The following is a 19,692-nucleotide window of genomic DNA, read 5'->3' as shown; positions in this document are numbered from 1 at the left end:
TTTCCTGTGATGGTCTGGCTGGTAATCCACTTCGCATCGGAGTACTGAAACAAATGTCTGTCCTCTGGGCAGCTACGGACATTGATTCAATTAGCGTCGGCATGCCAGATCCCAATGTCTGTGAGGTTTTGATTTGCCTTCCCTTGGGAACATGGGCTAAGTTCGCTGGGATGCAGAATGTCATCCTCCAGCCGTGTATTCATAACACACGAGTAGCCTATGCAAACTATAAATGATCTGAAATCTCAGCTGACCGCAAATGTGTGTGCGTGTGTATAGTTTTGTATAAAGTCTGCATTAAAGGCTTTATATAACTGTCAAATCTCTTGTTTCAACTGGGCAGAAAGGCTTCGTACGGGATGATTTCTAGCTTCACACGTAAATAAAGCAAGTCTCAATACACACTTTGTGGAAAGGGCCTTTTCCGTGACCTCCAAATATTATATGTTTTATATACATCCATCCATTTTCTTAGCCGCTTATCCTCACGAGGGTCGCGGAGAGTGCTGTAGCCTATCCCAGCTGTCAACGGGCAGGAGGCGGGGTACACCCTGAACTGGTTGCCAGCAAATTGCAGGGCACATTGAGACAAACAGCCACACTCTCAATCACACCAAGGGGCAATTTAAAGTGTCCAGTTAATGTTGCATGTTTTTGGAATGTGCGAGGAAACCGGAGTGCCCGTAGAAAACCTATGCAGGTACAGGGAAAACATGCAAACACCACAGTGTCGGGTCCGGGATTGAACCTGGGACCTCAGAACTGTGAGGCTAATGCTTGCCAGCTGAGCCACTGTGATATTATGTATAATATTATATATTATATAACTTGTGCCATGTGATCACAATGTCTGATGTGAGTTTGTATTACTTTGTTTAGGATTCCCAAATGTCGCTGTTCCCTCCTGAGAGTGAGTCCTCGAAGGAGCCTACACTTTCCGTTGCACTACAGCCACTTAGTTCCATGACAAAAAGTGAAGAACTGAATGGTCATAAACTTGAGACAACAAATGATGCTCTAAGAAAGATGAATCAGAATAGTGATTTGTCAGTCAGCCAGATCCAAGACTTCCTTGAACCAGAGGAGAGTGTTGACATTGATCAGTATCTTCTTCCTTCAAGAATACTTCTGCGTTATGCTCTAATCCTGGATATTGTCAAACCCACCTGCCGACGGTCGATCTGCTTCACCAAAGGGTAAGTGCATTGCTGTTTTGTTTGTTTTGCCTTCTTTCTACAGGACTGCAAAGGACTAGACACACCAATTTGGTAGAAAATCACACAAATGTGGTTCACCTCTAATTCTTTCTGAAAAAGAAAGACTCTATAAGTAATTTCAGGCCAACTTGATGTCCACATACACAGACATCTCTATTGATTATCAGCAAAGATATGTAACTGGGCATGGGGAGCCCATTTTCAAGGTTTGAATACCAGTCATCTACACTACTGACACGAATACCCTACAAGTGGAATTCTAATAACCCAAACAAATTTAGTCATGGCTCTATTAGTCTGGTTGTTATAAACAATTGCTGGGACTCAGGGTCTCTTGTGTATCCCCACTTTGCTATTCTTGAGGATGTAAACAAGTGAATAACAAATCACATTTGAAAATCCAGCAAATTAATTAGAATTTTTTTATTCTACGCAGACAGTCATTGACTGATGACTCATGGCGTTTTAACAGCGTCTCCAACCCAAAAGGTTTTCCATTTCAGTTGGAAATTCTCATGTTGATCCCCTCGATGTTGCTTGACCACAGGTAGAATCATCCCATCAAGTTGGAGCCTTTCTGGGTGGTCATCTTGGTATAGTGTTCCCTGGTATTGTCTATGTTTTTGTGTTTTTCGGTCATCTCTGGACTCAGGTACACAGTGGAAGACTTGCTGACCATCAGAGAGTCTTTCTCAGAATTTTTTTTCAACAACTCTTGGAAATTTCCAAGTTTTTTTCCCCAAGTTACTCATCAGTTCAGCGACTGCTGTCAACGCAGCATAGAGACAACGATACCGCTGCGAGACGCAAACCGGGAGTTAGACTTTGCAGGAGAGGACACAGATTGGCACTCCTGTAGAGTCACCTCGTGAATCTATGCTCTCTTCCCAACAAAATAGATGAACTTCATCTCCTGATCCCCTACTTGGCTTCCATGTTCACCAGGCGGATTACACCACGGAACTGTCGGGGAAAACAAAAGGCTATGGGATATGCCTATACATTACTGAAAAATTGTGCACGGATTTCGCACAACTCAGCAGTCACTGCAGCCCGCTTTTTGAGTCTTTGTTCTTGAACTATGAGCCATTTTACTTGCACGTGGTTACCTCTTTCAGTGTCTACATTCCACCCCATGCTATCATCATATCTAACCCTAACCCCTAACCCTAACCACTGTTAACGCTCGGCAAACAAGTAAATGAGATTGAGGAAAAACCACACAGACCGACCCTCATTATTGTAGGAGATTTTAACAAATAACCGAGCAAACAGGTTTGTGGATATTCAAGTCAGCATGGGTCTGCACTTCATCCTTGAACACCAGCCTATGTGAAGATCCAGTTAGTGGAATTCAGCTCTGCGTTCAACGCCATCATCCCAAACTCCTCTCCTCTAAGCGTCTCTAGCTCAGCATCTCACCTACCTTCTGCCAGTGGATCTACTACTACTTGACAAGAAGGACACAGCAGGTGAGGCTGAGGGATATCACTTAATCCACACACACCAGCACTCGTGAACCCCAAGTTTATGTCCTCTCCTTGCTGCTTTTCTCACTATACACAAATGAGAGCACCTTACTGCACTTGGCTGTCAAATTCCTGAAGTTCGTAGATGTCACCAAAGTCATCAGACTCCTCAAAGATGGTGATGAGTCTGCGTATCGACATGAAGTGGCGAGGCTGGAGCTTTGGTGTGACTGACATAAACTGGAACTGAATGCACTAGACTGTAGCAATGATTGTGGACTTCAGGAGAAATCCTTCATCACAGCTGCCCCTCACATTGTCCAACTGTCTTGTGTGTTGACAGCTTTAAGTTTAAGGGAGATACAATATCACAGGACCTGAAGTGGGAGACAAACATAAACTCAATCCTCAAAAAAGTCCAGCAAATAATATAGTTCCTGCAGCTTCTGAGGAAGCTTGGCCTGCCATGAGAGTTGCTGACTTCGTCTACATAACAATCATCAAATCAGTACTGTATGCCTCCATCACAATCTGGTTTGGGGGCAAAAAAGGACAAACTCTGACAGCAATGGACAATCAAAACTGCTGAACAGATTGTCGCCACCACTCTACACAACCTTGAAGACTTGCATGCCACCCAAAATAGGACAAGAGCAGGCAGGATCCCATTAGACTGCATATCCTGGCCACCAACACTTCCAGCTCCTTCCCTCTGGTGATCTCTTTCAAATAATGCAAACAAAAACTAGCAGGCATTCCAACTGCTTCTTCCCTCTTGCAATTAGATTCTTGAACAGTTAATTTACAATCCAACTGCAACATGCTTAAAATTTGTCTACGTCTAGTTGTTGTCAAATTCTGATGGGCCAATTAGTATTATATATTATAGATTATTGTTGTTGACCAAAACTAGCCCCTCGTACCTGAGTAGCATCTGCTCCACTCGCACAATTCACTGCTACATTTGCACAATAAACATGGACCCTTGACTCTGCATGACTAATAACTTGAAACTGCATGCACTTCTTAAAGTCTTGACACCTTTTGGACAATGGTAATTGCACTGGACTCTTGTTCAAATGGGCATTCTAACTGCTCTTCATGTTAGAAGTCTTCATCCTTTGCATAACTGTGAGATAAAAAAAATAAAAATTATTTGTAAATTGTCTCCCTGCTGTCGTACTCAACATGTATGTTGTTCTAGGACGTGTCCAACTACTACTACCACAGCTACAACTACAAATTCCTCGTGTGTTGTTTGCATATGTGGCCAATGAAGCTGGTTCTGATTTTCCTGACCGATTCTGATTTGTGCTCGTTGTGTGTTGCATTAATTCTCACTGACCAGATCAAATTATTGCTTTTCAAGTAAAAAGAAAGGCTACCTAATTAGGTGTTGGGTCAACAATCTCTTTCTGAAATCTGCTGCCTTGGCGTGGCCCTCCTCGCCAGCCATGGGTCCATTTCCACTCTCACAATCATTAGTGAGCCATTGTTGCCTTTTTTTTTTTTTTTTTTTAAAAAAAAAACATTCTTGCTGAAGCCAAAATGCATACATGTGCAGAAGATATGTACAGTAAGCCAAAATGGCGCTGTAAGTAAATAAGCGTTGCAGCCTGTGTCAGAATAAAAAAATTACATCGAATAATTTACATTCAGCGTTCGTTTTTTTTTTTTTTTTTACTCGCAAATTGACTCCAGATATAATCTATTCGTTCACACCATTTGAACGAAAGTAAAAATTCAAATCTTCAATTGTTAGTTCCCATTCATTACAACAGTCTTTTTAATGATCAGAACATGATGGGAACAGCAATCATCCAAAAGCATCATAAATGAAACTTGGAGGTGTTTTGGAATGAGTAAGGATTCAGTTTAGTCGGATATTTTCAATGGTGTTTTTTGATAATGTGACTACTAATAGAGGTGACACAATTAATTCTGGTCTGTAAAAAATTTGCTAGCGACCCATCTGTAATCTCCCTTTCATAGCCAAGATTGTTGAAAAAGTTATTTTAATCATCTCAGCAATTTTTTTAATGGACTTTTTCCACAAATTTCAATCAGGTTTGTATGTGTCAGTGCAGAATCTGCTCTCATCAAAGTGCTAAATGATATGAATACTGACTCAGGAAAGGTGTCAATTTTGGTCTTGTTGGATCTCAGTGCGGCTTTTGATACCGTAGATCACAATTTACTGCAAAACAGGTTTGAAATGTGGGTAGGAGTAAATGGAACGGTCCTTAAATGGTTCAGCTCCTATCTGAAGTAAAGGAGTTACTTTGTAACCATTGGAAGTCCTCAATCTCTAGAAATGGCAATGACCCATGGTGTCCCTCAAGGGTCAATTCTTGGACCCCTCCTGTTCAGCCTGTGTATGCTACTCTTGGGTCAAATTTTCCAGAACTTTTGTTTTGACAATCATAGCTATGCAGATGACGCACAGTGTATGTAGCAGTGTTTCCAGATGACTATAGTTCAATTGTGATGTCACTGTCTAAAGCAGAAAAATAACTGGACGAGGCAAAATTTCCTTCAACTCAACCACAACAAAACTGAGATGTTTTTTTTTTTTTGGTAAATAAAGAAAAAAAAGAATTGCTGTTCGTAAATACCTGGACTCTCTATCTTTAAAAAGCAAAAACTAAGTCAGAAAACTTGGTGTTCTGGTAGATTCCGAACGGACCTTCAACAGTCATCAAAGCCAATTACTAAAACTGCCTTTCACCATCTAAAGAACATACCTCGATTTGAGGCTTGCATGTGTCAAGCAGACCAGAAGAAGCTCATCCATGCTTTTATCTCAAGTAGACTTAACTATTGTAATAGTCTTCTGACTGGACTCCCCCAAAAAAGCATTCAACAGCTGCAGCTCATTTAGAATGCTGTGGCTTGGGTTGGGACCAGAACAAAACAGCGCATATAAGTCCAATTCTCAAGAATGTATACTGGCTTCCAGTCAGCTTTAGAATAAATTTTAAAATTCTTGGACTGGTCTAAAAATCACTAAACGGTTCTGAATACTAATGGAATACAAACCCAGTAGGGCACTGAGATGACTGACTCAGGTCTAATAATGGATTGGAGAGTGCAGCATTTAGCTATTATACTGCTGCAAAAAAACAAACAAACAAAGAAAAAAAAGGAATAGGCTGCCAACAGAGCCGACGTCAGCCCCAAATGTGTTTTCAAATCCAGCTTAAACTTTTTTTTTCTCATGCGTTTTAGAGTACTTGCACTTTTCAGTGATATTTCTTGCACTTTTAATTGTACTTTTTAAAATGTTTTTATTTCGATATTTGAATGCTTTTTATCATGTAAAGCGCATTGAGTTACATTGTGTATGAAATGTGCTGTACAAATAAATATGCTTTGCTAAAAGTAAACTGCTCATATTTCACACAAAACTAAGTTAATGTTACAAAAACAATTTTTAGTGAATTTGGGATGTTGTATTAAACAATACAGTGGCCTCACGATTCTGAGATTCTGGGTTCAATCCCGGACCCAGCTGTGTGGAGTTTGCATGTTCTCCCCATGCCTGCATGGGTTTTCTCCGGGCACTCCAATTTCCTCACACATTCCAAAAACATGCAACATTAATTGGACACTCTAAATTGCCCATAGGTGTAATTGTGAGTGCGGCTGTCTGTCTCTATGTGGCCTACAATTGGCTGGCAACCAGTTCAGGGTGTACCCTGCCTCCTGCCCATTGACAGCTGAGATAGGCTCCAGCACTCCCCGCGACCCTTGTGAGGATATGGGGTTAAGAAAAGGGATGGATGGCTGTTCAACCAGTATTCAACTGAATACACTACAAAGATCATATTTAATGTTTAAACCGATAAACTTATTAACACACCTCTTTTTTAACAAATAATCATTATTTTAGAATTTCGTAGCTGCGACACATTCTCCCAAAAATGGGACAGGGTCATGCTTACCAACATTACCTTTTGTTATAAAATTCTAAACGTTTAGGAACTGAAGACATTAATTGTTGAATTTTGTAGGTGGAATTCTCTCCCATTCCTGCTTGATGTTCAACAGCCTCGGGTCTCCGTTGTCATATTTTACGCTTTATAATGTGCCTTTCATACCAAAGCATGTCACACTTCTGTTCCTAGTCAGGCTAACTGTTTTTAATGTGTATTAAAGGAGCTTCCCCAAATTACTCAGTCATTCACAAGCAAAGATGGCCCGAGGTTAACCTCTTTGTGAAGAAGCACACGAGAAAATATTAGAACAGTTGAAGGACAGTATTACTCGAAGTAGATTTTTAAGGAGTTTAAGGATTTCACCATTTATGATCCATATTATTATCAAAAGGTTCAGATAATCAGGAGAAATCATTGCATGTGGGCAGCAAGGCCAAAAAACGACATTGAATGCCCTTGACCTTTGATTGGTCAGGCGCCACTGCATCATAAACAGCCATCAATGTGTACAGGATATCACCACATTGGCTCGGGAACATTTCAGAAAACCAATATCATAAACAGTTCGGCGCTACATCTGTAAGTGCAACTATAAACCCACTGTGCAAAGCAAAAGCCATTTACCAACAGCACGCAGAAACAACGCCAGGTTCTTTTGGGCCCGAGCTTATCTAAGATGGACTGATGAAAAGTGGAAAAGTGTTTTGTGGTCCGTCGCGTCCACATTTCAAATTGTTTTTGGAAATTGTACATGTTGTGTCCTCTGCACCAGAGAGGAAAAGAGCCATCCGGACTGTTATGGATGCAAATTTCAAAATCAATGATCTGTGATGGTATGGGGCTCTGTTAGTGCTAGTGGCAGCGGTAACTTGCACATCTTTGAATGCACCATTAATCCTTAAAAGTACATACAAGTTTTGGAGAAACACGCTGCCATCCAAGGAATGTCTAAAACAATGCTGTCAGGTTAATCCAATTGTGACATTCGTTAAACAGCAAACAATGAGGAGAGAAAAACACAAAATTCTGTTGCTCAAAGCTTCAGAACAAAGAAGAACTGCAATGTACAATTTTCGACCACGCTCTCAAGCAGTCTTCCGCAAACCGTCTCTTTTTATTAGATTTTAGGAGGTCCCTACCAACACTTACAATCTAATAGGGGAGGGAGCAGACTTGTTTGTGTGACTGTGTGTGCATGTAGGAGCAAGAATGTGTAAGTAAAACATTAAGCAATCAATCAGTCGCAACAGGTCTTGAGCACAACAGTGTTTGTTCAGCAGTCAGGTGCTTCACTAAGGGAAAACCCACGTGTTCTGGGTCTCATTAGGCGACAGTGAAGAAAATCAGTATTTGAACATGCTGCTATTTTGCAGTTCTTCCACTTAGAAATCACAGAGGGGTCTGAAAATTTCATCGTAGGTGCATGTCCACTGTGATAGAGAAAAATCCAGAAATAACAAGGTATGATTTTTTTTAATGATTTATTTGTGTGATACAGCTGCAAATAAGTATTTTAACACTTGTCTATCAGCTACAATTCTGACCCTCAAAGACTTGTTCATCCCCCTTTAAAAGTCCACCTCCACTCCATGTATTATCCTGAATCAGATGCACCTGCGTGAGGTCGTTAGCTGCAAAAAGACACCTGTCCAACCCTTACAATCAGTACGATTCAAACTTGTAACATGGCCAAGACCAAAGAGCTGTCCAAAGACACCGGAGACAAAATTGTACAACTCCACACGACTGGAAAGGGCTACAGAGAAATTGCCAAACAGCTTTGTGAAAAAAGGTCCACTGTTTGAACAATCATTAGAAAATGGAAGAAGCTAAACATGACGGTCAAAATCAATCGGAGTGGAGCACCATGCAAGGTATCACCTCGTGGGGTCTCAATAATCCTAGAAAGGTGAGGAATCAGGCCAGGACTACACGACAAGACTTGGTCAATGACCTGAAACGAGTTTGGACCACCGTTTTCTGGGGACTGTGGTAATACATTAAGACATCATGGTTTGAAATCATGCATGGCACGAAAGGTTTCTCTGCTTAAACCAGCGCATGTCAAGGCCTGTCTTAAGTTTGCCAATGACCATTTGTATGATACAGAGGAGTCATGGGAGAAAGTTTTGTGGTTAGATGAAATCAAAATGAACTTTTTGGTCATAATTCCACTTACCGTGTTTGAAGGAAGACGAATGATGAGTTCCATCCCAAGAACACCATCCCGAGTGTGAAGCATGAGGGTGGTAGCATCATGCTTTGGGGGTGTTCTTCTGCACATGGGACAGGACGACTGCACTGTACTAAGGAGAGGATGACTGCGGCCATGTATTGTGAGATTTTGGGGAACAACCTCTTTCCCTCAGTCAGAGCATTGAAGATGGTTCGTGGCTGGGTCTTTCAACATGACAATGACTCGAAGTACACAGCCAGGAAAACCAAGGAATGGCTCTGTAAGAAGCATATCAAGGTTCTGGCGTGGCCTAGCCAGTCTCCAGACCCAAACCAAGTAGAAAATGTTTGGAGGGAGATGAAACTTGGTGTTTCTCAGCATCAGCCCAGAAACCTGTCGGATCTAGAGAAGATCTGGGTGGAGGAGTGGGCCAAAATCCCTCCTGCATTGTGTGCAAATATGGTGAACAACTACAGGAAAAGTTTGATCTCTGTAATTGCAAACATAGGCTATTGTACCAAATATTAACATTAGTTCTCTCAGGTGTTCAAATAATTATTTGCGGCTGTTTCACACAAATGGATTGTTAAAAAATCATACATTGTGATTTCTGGATTTTTCTTTTTAGATTATCTCTCTCACAATGGACATGAAAATTTCAGACCCCTCCATGATTTCTAAGTGGGAGAACTTGCAATATACCAGGGTGTTCAAATACTCATTTTCTTCTCTGTAGGTGACCTTAGACCATTGTCAATCAATCTCCTCCATGCTATGGGTCCTGCACGGTACAGAATGCGTTCAGGTTGCCAAATTTACATAATTGTTTGATGTTAGCAATTGGTCCCTTGCAATTGCCTGGTCCTAATTAGAGAATGTGGGACACAAAACGTGCACAAAAGTTTTTTTTTTTTTAATAAGAACCGCGAATCCTCATACACTGCGGGTTTTAAAATTTTTTAAGAATGTATGCAGCACAGCAAATGTGGCAATTTTAGTTAAAAAAATATTAAATTGGTGTTGGAAGTGACAAAGATGTCAGTTATATCTTGTTAGGTCACAAGAAAGCTAGTAGCGATGTGTATGCCTCTGATCTTTTTAACACTTGTTTAACTGTCAATACATTTCGGGAAATGTTGTTTGAGATTAGTAGTGTTTGTGTAGTTGATCAAAACAAAAACTTTGAAGACTTCAAATAATGCCAGCGGTTCGATGGATTTTCCGTTGTGTAATCAAAGAATGAACTTGCCCAATCAGCTCATTTGGTGACAACTTCCAACATACAGACAGCAATGTATACGCACATACACAGGTCGACAAAATTGCTGGTACTCTTCCGTGAATGAAAGAAAACCCCAAAGTAGTCATAGAATTAACTTGAATCAGACAGCTGACGAATAAAAATGTCACGAAAATTTAACAATGAAAATGAGATATTACTTCGGAATTGTGGTTGAGCAGAATTCAGAAAAAAAAAATAACTTATTAAACAGGCTTTAGAAAAAAAATGCTGTTTCATGACTTTTTCAACAGTAATTCTGTTGAGCCACAATTAAAAAGCAATATCTGATTTCCATTAGTTAATTTTCAGTAAATTTCCATTTATTACTACTTTTGTCATATTCTTTTTATTGGTTATGATTTCTTTCATTAACAGATGGGTCCCAACAATTTTGTCCATGCATGTACATATATATATATATATACACAGCACATACAAGAACTTGAATAGATGAGGGATGTCCTTATCGCAGTTATTTAGGACATTAGGCAGTTCATTAACAAATTCACGTTTTAAGTTGCCACTAAAGGTTTTTTTGAATGACTGTTGTACCAATGCCATGTGCATCTTAAGTACGGTTTGCTTGACTTTTTCTCAAAAGCTGATTCTTCATCTGTGCATATGCATTGTCTGGTGAGGTTCCAAATTTGTTGACAGAATACAAAACAAAAAAGTACAAACATGGATGAATCACAAATTTGTGTCAAACAAGCATACCCACGAGTTAAGTGCAATGTAGTGCATCTGTGAATGAAGCCCAATTTTAGGTTTGCCAATTAACCCCCAAAATATTATAATTTTAGCTGTGATTTTAACAATTAGATCCAAGGACATTACTCATTAAACTTTTTCTTTGTTGATGTAGATATCTTTCAGCCAAATGTAACCTTTTTTTGTGTGTGTGTTTTCATTGAAAGCTATGGGCGATATGTGGAAGGGACTGGCTCAGTGCTGCAAAGTTGTCTGGAAACAGAGGTATGTTTGAAACATTTATTAAAATTGTCAAAAAAAGAACAAATAAAATTTCAAGTTGATGAATCACTGCTATCTGGGCATCTCAATAAAGTTTCAGGCCTCAGCTGACATTGGAAAAGAGATAGATTTTTTAATTGAACACGAAGGAAGTAATTCTCAGACATATGAAATTGCTTTTGACTTAATGTGAAATTCTCGGAGGCTCACCAAAAACTCTAATGAAAACTCTGATCATCACATCAGTAGAAACATTTCTACATACTCTTAAATTGTTTTCATAACCATGTTTCATAGATGCATATAGTGAGCACAAATTCTGAGCAGAAACTGAATGGCATCATTGTTTGCATTAAAATAAGATATTTAAACAACAACTGTAACTGTAACAATGTGCTGTAAATAAGATCAAAAAAGAACCAACACTATACCGATAAGTAAAAACAAATAATCTTTTCATTAAAATATTTCAAAATAAACGTTGGCATTTGACCAGCTGGAGTTCCAGAGTTCTATTCAGTGTTGTTGCGCAGTCTACATGTGAAGTTGTTCATTGATGAGAGAAAGGAGGGGCGTGATTTAAGTCTCCACTGACCAGTATGAGAGCACTAGGATGCTAAAATTGTAATCTTAGAGGCACCACTGTATTATTTAGAAAACACGCTTCCGATGATCTAAATAATTTATGCATGTTAACGTTAAATGTATTAAGCCACACAGTCAGGGATGTCACAACACAGAATGAACTACAGTGGTACCTCTACTTACGAAATTAATCCGTTCCAGAAGTCGTTTTGTAACATGAAACTTTCATAAGTAGAAACATATTTTACATGTAAATAGCTTAATCCATTCCAATCCCCACAAGCCCTCCACCCACTGCCAAAAATAAACCTTCAAAGTGTACATAATTTAAAGAATAATACAAAATTATGTTCATTAAACTTCAAAATAAGCATTCAAAGTGTACACATGATAAATAATTATTTGAACACTTGAGAAAACCTATGTTAATATTTGGTACAGTAGCCTTTGTTTACAATTATCGAGGTCAAACATTTCCTGTAGTTCACCAGGTTCAGACACACACTGCAGGATGGATTTTGGCCCACTCCACACAGATCTTCTCTAGCTCAGACAGGTTTCTGGGCTGTCGCTGAGAAACATAGAGTTTCTGCTCCCTCCAAAGATTTTCTATTGGGTTTAGGTCTGGAGACTGGCTCGGCCACGCCAGAACGTTGACATGTTTCTTACGGAGCCACTCCTTGGTTTTCCTGGCTGTGTGCTTCGAGTCATTGTCATGTTGAAAGACCCAGTCACGACCCATTTTCAATGCTCTGACTGAGGGTTGTTCTCCAAAATCTCCCAATACATGGCCGCGGTCTTCCTCTCCTTAACACAGTGAAGTCGTCCTGTCTCATGTGCAGAAAACACCCCCAAAGCATGACGCTATCACCCCTATGCTTTACAGCAGGGGTGTCAAACATACGGCCCGCGGGCCGGATCCGACCCGTCTGGTGGTTTGGTACGGCCCGGGGAAGAAAGCTGCATTGTATAAAAAAAAATATGAATTTTCTTTAAAATTTGTAGTTCTTGTATTATCCGCTAGGGGGCGCAGTGTTTTAGTACATGCAGACAACATGAAAGCAACACTGCGGCGGAAGTAGGACCACCTTGACCTGGTAAAATTGAACGTCTGTACAGCGTCTATTGGCGACAATTGCATTATCTACTTTTCCGTTTGCCTCGCACCCTCATCAGCAAAATGTCTTTGTCAAAAAGGAGAAAAGTAGACACAGAGTGTCGGACTTATCAAGAAAAATGGACATGTTCTTATATGTTCACGGAGGTGAATGGGAAACCCGTGTGCCTGGTGTGCCAGCAGCAAGTTTCGGTGCTTAAAGAATACAATATTCGGCGCCATTACGAAACTCAGCATGGTGAAAAATACAACAGTTTGCATGGAGAATTGAGAAAACAGAAGGTAAATGAAATGATGGCGCGTCTGAAGAAACAGCAATCTGTTTTCACCCGGAGCCGAGAAGCCAGTGATGCTGCGGTGAAAGCCAGCTACCTAATTGCGAGCCAAATAGCAATGGCATCAAAGCCGTACAGTGATGGAGAGTTCATCAAAAACTGCTTGCTGACGGCTGCTGAAATTGTGTGTCCTGAGAAGCGACATGCTTTCGCCAATATAAGCTTGACAAGAAATACCATGGCAGACAGGATTTCGGAACTCTCTGCAGATTTGGACCACCAACTAAAATGCAAAGTGGGGTCATTTGTGGCATTTTCTGTTGCGATCGATGAGAGTACTGATATCACGGACGTCGCTCAACTGGCCATATTCATTCGTGGAGTTGACAAGACTTTGAATGTCACAGAGGAGTTTCTCGAGCTGGTGCCGATGATCGACACCACAACAGCTGAGGACATTTTCAGCTCCGTCGTTGGAGCGCTGGACAGAGTCGGAGCGGACTGGTCACGCGCCATAAGCCTGGCTACTGATGGTGCGCCGTCAATGATCGGTAAAAAGGCAGGGGTTGTGACAAAGTTCAGAGATAAAGTAGAAGCCGCAAATGGGGGAGGTAATTTTTGGACATTTCATCACATTTTGCATCAGGAGGCATTATGCAGCAAATCGCTAAGAATGGATCACGTCATGGAGGTGGTTGTCCGAACTGTTAATTTCATCCGAGCCAGAGGTCTCAATCATCGTCAATTTGACAGCTTTCTCAGTGACTGTAACATTATCCATTGTGTGCCTTATCACACGAACGTACGATGGTTAAGCAGAGGTGCTGTGCTAAAGCGCTTCTTTGATTTACGTGATGAAATCGGACAATTCATGGAGAAAAAAGGTAAACCTGTTAAGGAATTACAGTGCCATCTGTGGCTGCAGGACCTTGCGTTTATGGTTGACATCACTGAGCACTTGAATATTCTTAACAAAATGTTGCAGGGACGCAAAAAAATCCTAACACAATATTATGACAGCATACGTGCATTCAAGTTAAAGCTCGGTTTGTGGAAGACGCAGGTGGCAAGCGGTGACCCTGCTCATTTTCCCTGTTTAAAAGATATGTGCGCAGTAAGTGTTAATTCTGACGTGAAACGGTACAAAGAGAAGATTTCAGGGCTGTTGATGGAGTTTGAGAAAAGATTTCAGGTTTTTAGCGAACTCGAAACAGATTTTGCAGTTTTTCGCTCTCCATTCACAGTCAAAGCTTCTGATTTGCCCGTTGCCATGCAACTTGAAATCATTGATTTGCAGTGTGATGTAGAACTGAAGGACAGATTTGCCTCTGTAAGCTTGGACACATTTTACAAGTACCTCCTACCAGGCTATCCCGCATTGACAGCACTAGCTGCTAAAAGATTGTCCATGTTTGGGACAACCTACCTTTGTGAGCAAGTTTTCTCACTAATGAACATTAATAAAACAAAGCTGCGCTCAAAGCTCACACATAAGCATTTGAATGAGATTCTGAAATTGGCTGCTTCTCAGGACATGATGCCTCATATTGATGCACTTGTGCAGGATAAAGGATGTCAAGTTTCAAGGGCAAATTCCAAGCAAGACCAATAATTGCTGTGAAAGTTATTCATTTGTTCAAATTGCTTTCCAGATGTTGAAAAACAGTGTTTTTAAGTTCCACAAGGCTGCTACTAAATGTTTTTGGAACATTGTTACTATTTCTGTGATCAGTTTTATGTACAACACACTTAAATATATGTTTAACTGTGTAAAAGTGTTGTTAAAATTGCACATACTTTATTTATGTTCTTATGTTATTCTCTTGTTCATAATATATTGTTCATAATGTAAAAGGAAAATTCTGTCAATAAACATTTTGATAATTTACTCATTCTTTGCACTAATTATTAGTATTAGTGACTAATACAAAGGAAAAAAGTGGGCTTATTGTTAGTTCTATGTAATTTTGCAATGAGTTTACTGGTTCGGCCCGCTTGATCTCAAATTAAGCTGTATTCGGCCCGCAGACCAAAGGGAGTTTGACACCCCTGCTTTACAGTAAGGATGGTGTTCTTGGGATGGAACTCATTATTCGTCTTACTCCAAACTCAGTGGAATTATGATCAAAAAGTTTAATTTTGGTTTCATCTGATCACAAAACCTTCTCCCATGACTCCTCTGTATCATCCAAATGGTCATTGGTAAACATAAGACGGGCCTTGACATGTGCTGGTTTAAGCAGGGGAACCTTCCGTGCTATGCATGATTTCAAACTATGACGTCTTTGTGTATTACCAACACTCACCTTGGAAATGGTAGTCGCAGTTCTTTTCAGGTCACTGACCAAGTCCTGTCGCGTAGTCCTGGGCTTATTCCTCACTGTTCTAAGAAACATTGTCACCCCACGAGGTGCATGGGGCTCTACTCTGATTGAGATTGACAGTCATGTTTAGCTTGTTCCATTTTCTAATGATTGTCCAAACAGTGGACCTTTTTTCACCAAGCTGCTTGGCAATTTCTCCACAGCTCTTTACAGCCATGTGGAGTTGTACAATCTTGTCTCTGGTGCCTTTGGACAGCTCTTTGGTCTTGGCCATGTTACAAGTTTAAGTCATACTCATTGTATTGCGTGGACAGGTGTCTTTATGCAGCTAACAACCTCACAAAGGTGCATCTCATTCAGGATAATACATGGAGTGGAGGAGGACTTTTAAAGGCGGACTAATGGTCTTTGAGGGTCAGAATTCTGCCGAATAGACAGGTGTTCAAATGCTTATCTGCAGCTGTATCACACAAATCGTTAAAAAAAAATCATACCTTGTGATTTCTGGATTTTTCTTATTGGATTATCTCTTCTCAAAGTGGGCATCCACGTACGATGAAAATTTCAAACCCCGCATGGGTCCATTCCCGCTTTTTATTTATTTATTAAAAAAATGGAAAATAGACTAAAAATCATGCTTTTGCTGTCAGTTGGGCTTTAAGGTGGGGGCCACAAAATGTGACATTCTGGTTTTGTGGCACTCCATTATGGCGTGAATTAATCCACATTGTGCTACATAAAGAAAGATGAGGCAAACGTCCGTAAAACTGCTTCAACAACTATTAATTGGGTTTGGGTTAGTGAAGTAAGATTGTTTCAATGGAAGCTGCGTTAGCTTTGTGGATAGTGGTTTGCAGAAAAAAGGCCCAGTGACAACGATAAAGTCTGAAGAAAGTGCTGACAAAACTCAAGCAGCACTAATCCACCAAGGAGTGATTCAGCCCCTTGAGGACGAGGCTTTTCGGCAAGTAAAAGTTGGTTTGAAAAATTTCAAATGTGTTAACGGCCTCAGAAGCGTCCCTCTTTATGGTGAGGCTTCCTACACCAACAATGATGCAACCCGTTGTTATGTGGAGGAAGTATTTGCACAAGATATTGATGACAGCATGGTACGAGCTGTCGAGTTTAGCAATTGTATTGACGGGGTTATGTCCTTGTACAGGGGGATTTTGGAGCAGAAGAAAAAATAGACAGCAACTCCCAATCACCATGTCTTTCTCAAAGATTAAAACCTCAGTTACACTATCAGCACCTCCACCACAAGATTCTCCGAGTGAGAAATGTTAATTACCTACATACTGCAATATAAAATGTTACGGTGCAGCACGAGGTTTTAATGAATAAAGATTTAACTCGACACTTGTACTGTTGTACATTTTGTCTCAAGTATGCAAAGTATAATGACTGTACTGTTGACAAATTTTAAACATTATGGTACCCACATACAAACGCACACACAAAACAACTCCCCTTCTCAAAGGTAAAAAAAAAAACTCAGTTACATTGCCAGCGCCTACAGCATACTGCCGAGTACATAATAACCATAATATAGCTGTAGGTAGGTATAGTGGTACTTCTACTTACGAAAGTCTCTACTAACGAAAGATTTAGGTTACGGAGAGTCTCCCCGTAAAATTTTTGTGTTTAGTTACAAAAGAAATTTAGGATATGAAAGGAAAACAAATGGCGGTGGATTCCACCGAACGTAAACATATCCTGCACTGCCTCTTGGTTTGAAAGCAGCGCGAAAGAGCTCTACTCACATTGGCCACATCTGGAGCATTTTACTGGCATCCCATTGGCTAGGAGGGACGTTAATCTTTCGCCATGACACACATCCTGTCTCTTGGTATGTGTGGCACAATAGAGCAGCACCCACAATTGGTTAGCACGTAGCATCACATCCCTCCATTTGGCTAGGAGCAATGTCAGTCTTTTTTATGGTGGGGGGGTGTCAATCTGTACCCATGACGCTCTTCCTGTATCATGGTCACCTAATCAAATATCATACGCTCACGCACACTCGTGCTATATAACGTCTTTGTGGATTTATTAATCTTTTTTTCACCATGGGCCCCAAGAAAATCATGGCCAGTGCCAGTGAGGAGAAGAAGAGTTGTTTAGTCCCTCAAAACAAAACAAGAAATCATTGAGAAATATGAACGAGATATGCGTGCATGTGGCTATCATGCTGCTGCTGCTCGACTTGAGAGGTTCAAAATGGAGGTTGAACCTGAAGCTGAGGAAATTGTTTCGCTGAGAATGGCTGAGGATTTTAGAATTTTAGTGCAATTAAGTTGTGTGCGTGCTTCCTACTCTCTGTAACCCCTCGATGCCTCGTCACGCACGCACCCTTCTTTTCACATCGTTGCTCAAAGCCAAAGATAAATGAACATAATTTTTAATTATTTACATCATGTACACTTTGCTTGATTGCAGCAGTGGAGGTGGGGTCGGAGGGTTTGGAACAGGTTAGGCGATTTACATATAAAATGAATTTTTCCGTACGAAACTTTTATGTTCCGAAAATTTTTTGGAACAAATTAATTTCGTGAATAGAGGTACCACTGTACAGAGAAATCATCATCGCTCTTGCTGGCGGTTGAGGTCCCAATGGATGAAATAAAATGTTAGCCACCGGAGCTGGTTTTAAGGCCACTTAATACTATCATGGTCGACAACGCGGCATTACATCACCTGACCTGCACATTGCCATGCGCAGCACCTCTGTTTAACTTGCCACGACGTAACAGACGTAAAAAAATTGCTGCGCGGAGGTTATCTCTCCTGATTGGTCTGTTTTAGTCACATGCTGTGATGATGTACTCACCTCTCCTCTTGGCTCCACATACCAATTACACTGCCGCTTTCTTAATGAATTAATGGCATTTAATGGTGTCATACAAACTAAAATGAAATATTGGAGAGCCTCTCCTGATTCAGTGCATACATAAAAGCAAAATAAATAAAGTAAAAACAATGTAGTAATCCCTTGTTTTTCGCGGTTAATTGGTCCCAGAACCACCCACGAAAAGTGAAAAATGGCAAAATAGTGGGGATCTATGTTTATGGAGGTATCAGAATGTTTAAAATATGTAAACAGTTTTTGTACTTTGGATATTTGAGACAAAAAGTGGTATTTAGTTAAATCTTTAATTATAAAACTTTATGAATGTAATAAATACAGTGTTGTAAATCCATCCATCCATTTTCTTAGCCGCTTATCCTCACAAGGGTTGCGGGGAGTGCTGGAGCCTATCCCAGCTGTTAACAGGCAGGAGGTAGAGGCACCCTGAACTGTTTGCCAGCCATTTGCAAGGCACACAGAGACAGACAGTCATACTCACAATCACACCTGGGGGTCATTTAGAGTGTCCAACTAATGCATGTTTTTGGGATGTGGGAGGAAACCAGAGTGGGCGGAGAAAACCCACGCAGGCACTGGGTGAACATGCAAACTCCACACAGCCGATTGAAGCTAGAACCTCAGAATTGTGAGGCCAGCGCTTTTCCAGCTTATTCAGTCTGCCGCCATCGGTTGAACATAATTTTCAAACTATTGTATTGTTTAACAAAACATCCTAAATTCATTTAAAATTATGTTTGTAACATTAACTTGGTTTTGTGTGAAATATGAGTTTACTTTTAGCAGAGCAAAGCATATTTATTTGTATAGCACATTTTATACACAATGTAAGAACATGCAAACTCCACACAGGCAGGGCCGGGATCGAACCCAGAACCTCAGAACTGAGGCCAATGCTTTCCACCTGACCCACCGTGCCAACCACGGATTATAAATGTGTAATATCATAATACATAATAAAACACTTACTGTATTATATCACTGTATATTTACCAGTCATCACTCGGACTTCTGAGGATGATGTTTGCAGATTAGGATGAAGGGCAAAGTTTACAAAACAGTGGTGAGGCCGGCCATTATGTACGGATTAGAGACGGTGGCACTGAAGAAACAACAGGAAGCAGAACTGGAGGTGGCAGAAATGAAGATGTTGAGGTTCTCGCTCGGAGTGACCAGGTTGGATAGGATTAGAAATGAGCTCATTAGAGGGACAGCCAAAGTTGGATGTTTTGCTGACAAGGTTCGAGACAGCAGACTTCGATGGTTTGGACATGTTCAGAGGCGAGAGAGTGAGTATATTGGTGGTAGGGTGCTGAGGATGGAGCTGCCAGGCAAAAGAGCGAGAGGAAGACAAAAGAGAAAGTTTATGGATGTGGTAAATTCGTGGTCTTCTCGTGTAGCACAGAATGCCAGTAGCGCATTGTTGTCACCTCACTTCGAGCGGCTGCTGTTACATCACTTTCATTTTGGC

General features: G+C 40.6%; 1 protein-coding gene across 5 annotated transcripts in view; it reads left to right on the top strand.

The window, feature by feature from the left end:
- trdmt1 (tRNA aspartic acid methyltransferase 1) overlaps window positions 1–19,692 on the top strand; it is a 76,509-nt gene that overhangs the window by 38,170 nt on the left and 18,647 nt on the right. For all 5 annotated transcript variants that reach the window (XR_009792831.1, XM_061805965.1, XM_061805968.1 and 2 more), the window contains exons 8-9: window positions 880–1,196; window positions 11,000–11,057. Coding sequence is in view for 4 of the 5 variants with exons in the window: in XM_061805965.1 (XP_061661949.1) it covers window positions 880–1,196; window positions 11,000–11,057 (375 nt within the window). In the remaining variant the exon portion in view is untranslated. The remainder of the gene's footprint in view (window positions 1–879; window positions 1,197–10,999; window positions 11,058–19,692) is intronic.

This window comes from Syngnathoides biaculeatus, chromosome 19 (assembly GCF_019802595.1).
Source record: "Syngnathoides biaculeatus isolate LvHL_M chromosome 19, ASM1980259v1, whole genome shotgun sequence".
Taxonomy (NCBI): Eukaryota; Metazoa; Chordata; class Actinopteri; order Syngnathiformes; family Syngnathidae; genus Syngnathoides; species Syngnathoides biaculeatus.
The sequence above is the reverse complement of the archived record's forward strand: the minus strand, read 5'-3'. Positions and strand labels throughout refer to the sequence as shown.